This window comes from Gossypium hirsutum, chromosome A05 (assembly GCF_007990345.1).
Source record: "Gossypium hirsutum isolate 1008001.06 chromosome A05, Gossypium_hirsutum_v2.1, whole genome shotgun sequence".
Classification (NCBI taxonomy): Eukaryota; Viridiplantae; Streptophyta; class Magnoliopsida; order Malvales; family Malvaceae; genus Gossypium; species Gossypium hirsutum.
In genome coordinates, this window is record NC_053428.1 from 92923289 (window position 1) to 92929364 (window position 6076).

The window sequence follows — 6076 nt, forward strand, 5'->3', positions numbered from 1 at the left end:
GTAAATTGATTATTTTCTGTCCTTTTTGTCGAAAATTGAAAACTTGATTTGAAAAATCATGATTCTTTTGTTGCATTTGTTTTGATCCTTATGGTTGCTGTGGTGTGAGTCTAGTAGAATACTCTTGCATTGCATTGCATGACCGTTGTGGTTACACCTTTAAGTGGGAGTGAGAAACTATGCCTTCGTCAGGTTTTCACCTCTGCATGGGCTAGTGGACTGCTTCTAGGATACATCCGTACCTATGTCTTCGTGAGATTTTCATCTTCGCATAGCCATAGAGAAATGTATTCCCCTGAACTGAACATGATCTATATGAGCCTATAATGGGTGAGGATAGAGGAATCTGTTGGTTCAGGTACCCCTTTTTTTAGAACTAAACTGCATATAGTGAACCCTAAGAGCCCACCCTAGGTAGAGTTATGCTGAACCTTAGCGGTTACCCAGATAGGTGTTTGACTACTTTTTTTGTTTGCTTTGATTTTTATCATTTGTATATGATACTAACTTGTTATGTTTTGTTTTGACTATAATTGCATGACATTACATATTTCAAAAGGTGTTGATTCATGTTCGGTTACTAAGTTAGAAGGCTTGCCATGGAGAATGAATTTCTTGATAAAGTGGAGGAAGATGTAGCTGTCCATATATGGTCAGAGAAATTGTAATTGGAAAAAGGGGATAGTCTAGCTGAAGGGTATACATCGGAGTTATGGGACTTCACCCATATCAATGTGACATAAAATGAGCTTCAAGAATTGAGAGATATATGGGCCTATTGGGATGATGAGACTAAGCAGTTGTTCTACCATAGTTATGGCGATCTACCTTACTTGCTTGACATCAAGGTGGACAAGCATTTTTTTCGGGCTATGGCTCAGTTTTGGAACCCTGCTTATAGTTGTTTCACTTTCAAGAAGGTGAACTTGGTGCCCACTATGGAAGAATATACCACCTTACTTCACTATCCAAAGATCCAAGTCTGCAAAGCTTACTCTAAGGCCACTAATGTCCCAACTTTTGTGAAGAAGTTAATGAATATTACTGGGATGAATGAACAGTGGGTTACAGCTCGTATTCAGCAAAAAAGGGATAGTAAATGCATTCCTTGGGTGAGTTTGAGGGGCTTGATCCTAGCACATCCAGATGTAAAGAAGAAAGTTGACACGTTTGCCTTATGTATTTATGGTTTTGTAGTCTTTCCTAAAGCTTTAAGGCATATAGATGAAGCAGTCGCTGATTTATTTGATCGACTTGATAAAAGTGTCACACCTGTACCAGCAATTCTAGCCGAGACATTCAGATCTTTGAACATGTGTCGGAGGGCAGGCGAAGGCAGATTTATTGGATGGGCATAGTTATTATTGGTATGGTTTCATGGTCATTTTTGGAAGGTGGACAAAGTCTCTTACCGAGTCTTCTCTAAGAATTATTTCCCATTAAAGGAGGAAGCAGATACACAAATGAGGGACGACATATCAGAGGAAAGGTGGATGGCAATTCTTCAAAATCTCAAAGAGGAGGATGTTGAATGGAGAGCCCTTTGGATGGTCCTTGACAAGATCCTTTATCGGTGTGGGAGTTTTGATTGGGTACCTTTGCTTGGAATTTGGGGAGCCGTTGGACATGCCCCTTTACTCGTATTAAGGTAGTACAAATCAAGGCAGTTTATACCGGTGACACACAGGCTAGCTCAATATGAGTTCTCATATAAGGGGGACAATTATAAGAAAAAGGTTTGAGAGATTTTTGATGCTTGGAAGCAGACCCGTTGGATGAAGAGATTGGTTTTTGGTTTAATGACGACTGATGACTCTTGAATACAACAGATGGTTTAGTAAAAGGATTAATGATAATATCCCTAGGCTGAGTTTAGAGGACGCTCGATCAATGGAGGAATACTTGCAAGTGGTCCCATCAGAGCTAGAGATTATAAGGCAAGACTTCTAAAGGAAGAATTCAGAACTCGGTAAGAAGATAAAACAACTAGAAGAGGAAAAGATGCATTTAAGACTAGCTGTCGATGTTCAGAAATTGGAGACTGAGAAATTAAGAAAGGGAAAGGATAAGGCTGAGGAGGATCTAGATAGTTTAAATATAGATTATAAAAAACTACGTCTACCAATGAGAACTATCGTATTTGGAAAACTTCAAAGCAATAGCGTCAAGAGATTTGAGAGGAAAGGATCAAAGCTGATCGGTGGCAAAAGAAGTTTCAAGAGGCTCAAATGCGAAATGAGGCCCTAGAGAATAGCCTGTCGGAAGCCTAAGATGAGAAGATCGGGTTGAAGGCTAGGATAGCCGAACTAGAAAATTTGCTTCATCAGCATCGTAGCCGCAACTCTGTAATGGAGCTGAAGGCGACCTTGGTTAAGATTGAAGAATTGAAAAAGAAGGTCTAAGAACTTGAGATTGCGCTGCAAAATAGTGAGCTCCGGATTGAGTTCCTTGAAGCAAGTAATGAGCAGTGAAATGAGAAAATTCACCAATATCAGAGGCAAATTAGGGACAGAGACTACATTATGGGTGAAGCTGTAGCCCAGATACGAGAGGTGGCGAACCATCTACAGATTTTAGTAGTTCAAGCAGATGTATTGAGTGTGAAATATGAGCTAGAATTAGGCCAGGGCCAGGAATTGGCTTGGTTTCTTAGAAAAGTGAAATCTTTAAGCATTAGGGCTAGGCCGTATTTGTAATCCATTTTTATGTAAAGAACTTTGTTTTCTAGTAAAGTTTTCTAAATGGGATTAAATCAGAATCGACGCCTTTTGCATTCATTTCATGCATCTGCATTACATTACATCATATCCACTAAAGTCCACCAAAAGATCCTAATTAATTAAGAATTATTTCAGTAATCTAGAAACCGACAAAAATTAACCAAGTATGCATTCTTACAGTATGCAAAGAAAAACCAAAGCAGTGGACAAAAGGTTAGAAAAGTTGGAACAAATGCAGAAGGAGATGCAAGAACAGATGCAAGCACAAATGCAGGAGCAATTGGCTAAGATCCAGCAGGATATGAGGGTCCAAATGTTAGAGTCCCAAAGGAATATGATGAATCAGATATCCCAATTGTTGGCTAGGGGGCAAGAAAAAGGAAAAAATCCTACGATCAGTGATAAAGAGAATAATAAGGAGCCTCTTTATCCTCCATGTTTTACCCCAACTCATGCTCAAGCACCACTAGAAGTAAACCCACAGAGACCATTTGTTACAATTAGGCCTCAACAATTTCAGGCCAGGCCTTCGATACCAATGAACTTTCAGGCTGGCTCAGGCTCTAACCAAGGAGATAACCCAATTAATCCAGTTGTTCCTGATTTGGATGAAGTTGTGGAAGGGGAGAGGGCAAGGACAAAATCGCAAAAGCAGTTAAAGAACCGATGTAAATGGCTGGAGGAAAAGTTCAGGGCAATGGAAAGCGTTGATAGTCATCGTGGAATTGACGCTAAAGATTTGAGCTTGGTCCCAGACTTAGTACTTCCCTACAAATTCAAAATGCCAGAATTTGATAAGTATAATGGGACCAGTTACCCCGAGTCTCACATCACCATGTTTTTTAGACGGATGACTGGACATGTTAACAATAATCAACTACTAATCCATTGCTTCCAAGACAGTTTCATGGGGGCAGCATCCAATTGGTATAATTAGCTGAGTCATATCAAGATTAGTTCATAGAGAGATTTAGCACAAGCATTTATGAAGCAATACAACCATGTGATGGATATGTCTCTTGATAGGATTACTCTATAGAACATAGAGAAGAAATTGAATGAGAGTTTCAGACAGTATGCACAGAGATGGAAGGAAATAGCCATCCAAGTTCAGCTGCTGCTTTTAGAAAAAGAAACCACGATGCTCTTTATCAATACTTTAAAGGCCCGTTCATTACTCACATGCTGGGAAGTGCCACAAGAAGTTTCTCAAACATGGTAATGACTGGAGAAATGATTGACAATGCAATAAGAAGCGGAAGGATAATGGCAGGGGAAAACTCCAAAAGGTCGGCCCCGTGAAAAAAAGAAAACGAGGTGAACAGTACAAACATGGGGTACTTAAAATCAGTTACTGTAAGCCAGCCAAGAGCGATGGCTACTGGTGAGGGCTCATCAAGATAAGAATCTGGTGCGAATCAAAATATTGAGAAACTATAATTTATGACAATCCCAATTACGTATAGGGAGCTATATCAAAGTTTATTTGATATGCATGTGGTGAACCCTTTTTATTTAAAGCCATTACAACCCTCATACCCCAAATGGTATGATGCAAACGCTCAATGTGAGTACCATGCAAGGATCATAGGGCATTTGATAGAAAACTGCACTACCTTTAAGAAGTTAGTTGGGAGATTTATTCAAATGGGCATTGTGAAGTTTGATAATGTACCTAGTGCGGAAAACCTGTTATCCAATCATACCGATAATGGGGAAAACACGATAGGTGAAAATATGGGGAGAAGGATCAAAGCAGATATTACAGAAGTAAAAACTCCTTTGAGGGGTCTAGAAGGAGATGGCAAAGAGAGGGTTAGTTATTTCGAATCTAGAAGGGAGTTGCGAAGATAAGAAATTACTATGAGTTCCATCATGAGGTGGGGCACAAAATTCAAGAATGCGTAGAATTCAGAGCTAGGGTGAAAGGTATAATGGACAATAAATAGATAGATTTTTGTGAAGAAGTTAAAGAAGAATGAAGCATATGTGCGTCAGAATCAACAATAGAGGTCCCAAAAGTCAATTATCCTGTGTTTATTATTTCGCATCCTAATAGTAATGAAGCTGGGATGCAGATGACACCAAAGATCATAATCCAAAAACCAACAGTCTTCTCTTATAACGATAGCAAAAGGGTCCCCTGGAATTATGATTGTAATGTAATAGTTTCGGGAAAAGAGAGTTCAGCTAGAGCTTTAAAAGAGGATCAAGATGTAGGTTCTCATACGCGTACCTATGATTTGATAAATGCCCGAATAGAACCTGTAAAAGGAAAAGCTCTGACAGTGGAACAAAAGAAGGGAAAAGAAGTCGAACCTGTGTTGCCTGTTAATGAACCAGTAAAAAAGGAGGAAGCTAAAGAGTTCTTGAAATTTCTGAAGCACAATGAGTATAGTGTTGTGGAACAGTTGCATAAACAATCGGCTCGTATATCTATACTAGCTTTGCTCCTAAGTTCAAAGGTACACCGAAGTGCATTGATGAAAGTTCTAAACGAGACATACGTGACCAATGATATCTCTGTCAATAAACTGGATAAACTGGTTAATAACATAAGTGCTGATAACTTCATCTTTTTCAACGATGACAAAATACCACCAGGGGGTATGGGATCCACTAAAGCTCTGCACATTACTACCAGATGCAAAAGATACACGTTGCAAGGAGTCTTGATAGACTATGGGTCGACACTGAATGTATTACCCTTGTCTACGTTAAAAAGATTATCTATGGATAGCTCACTCATGAAAGGATGTCAGAATATAGTGCGAGCATTTGATGGCACAGAAAGGAGGGTTATGGGAAGAATGAAAATACCTTTGTTGATTGGCCCAACTACATACGAGGTGGATTTCTTAGTGATGAATATTAAACCCTCCTACAACTGCTTGTTAGGGAGACCTTGGATACATTCGGCAGGGGCAATGCCTTTGTCATTACATCAAAAGTTAAAGCTAGTATTAGAAGGGCAGTTGGTAACGATAAACGTCAAAAAAGATATTATTGCAGCTGTAACCAGTGATACGCCATATTTGGAGATAGATGATGAAGCAATCGAATGTTCTTTTCGGTCTAGGGAGTTTGTAAATGCAACATTCATCACTGAAGGGAGCAAGATTCCGGCGTCAAAATTATCCAAAGCTACAGTTGATGGTAGGAAGGGGAGCTTTACCAGGAAAGGGACTTGAGAGACGTCTCTAGGGAAGAGTTGAGGTTCAAATAGTGAAGAACAAATATGACCGCTTTAGTTTAGGGTTCAAGCCAGACACGAGACAAAGAAAGAGTGAGTTGGAAAAAAAGGCAAGAAAAAAGAAAGGCACGTTTGAGTGGTGAAGAAATCAAGTAGGAACCCA

At 39.5% G+C, this 6076-nt stretch overlaps 1 protein-coding gene across 1 annotated transcript; it reads left to right on the plus strand.

Moving 5' to 3' along the window:
* The first annotated feature begins 872 nt into the window (after nucleotides 1-872).
* LOC121228967 (uncharacterized) lies at nucleotides 873-1950 on the plus strand. The gene is made up of 3 exons (XM_041112017.1): nucleotides 873-1274; nucleotides 1395-1648; nucleotides 1830-1950. Exons 1-3 carry the CDS (start codon nucleotides 873-875, stop codon nucleotides 1948-1950), a joined length of 777 nt encoding a protein of 258 aa, XP_040967951.1.
* The last annotated feature ends 4126 nt before the right edge of the window (nucleotides 1951-6076 follow it).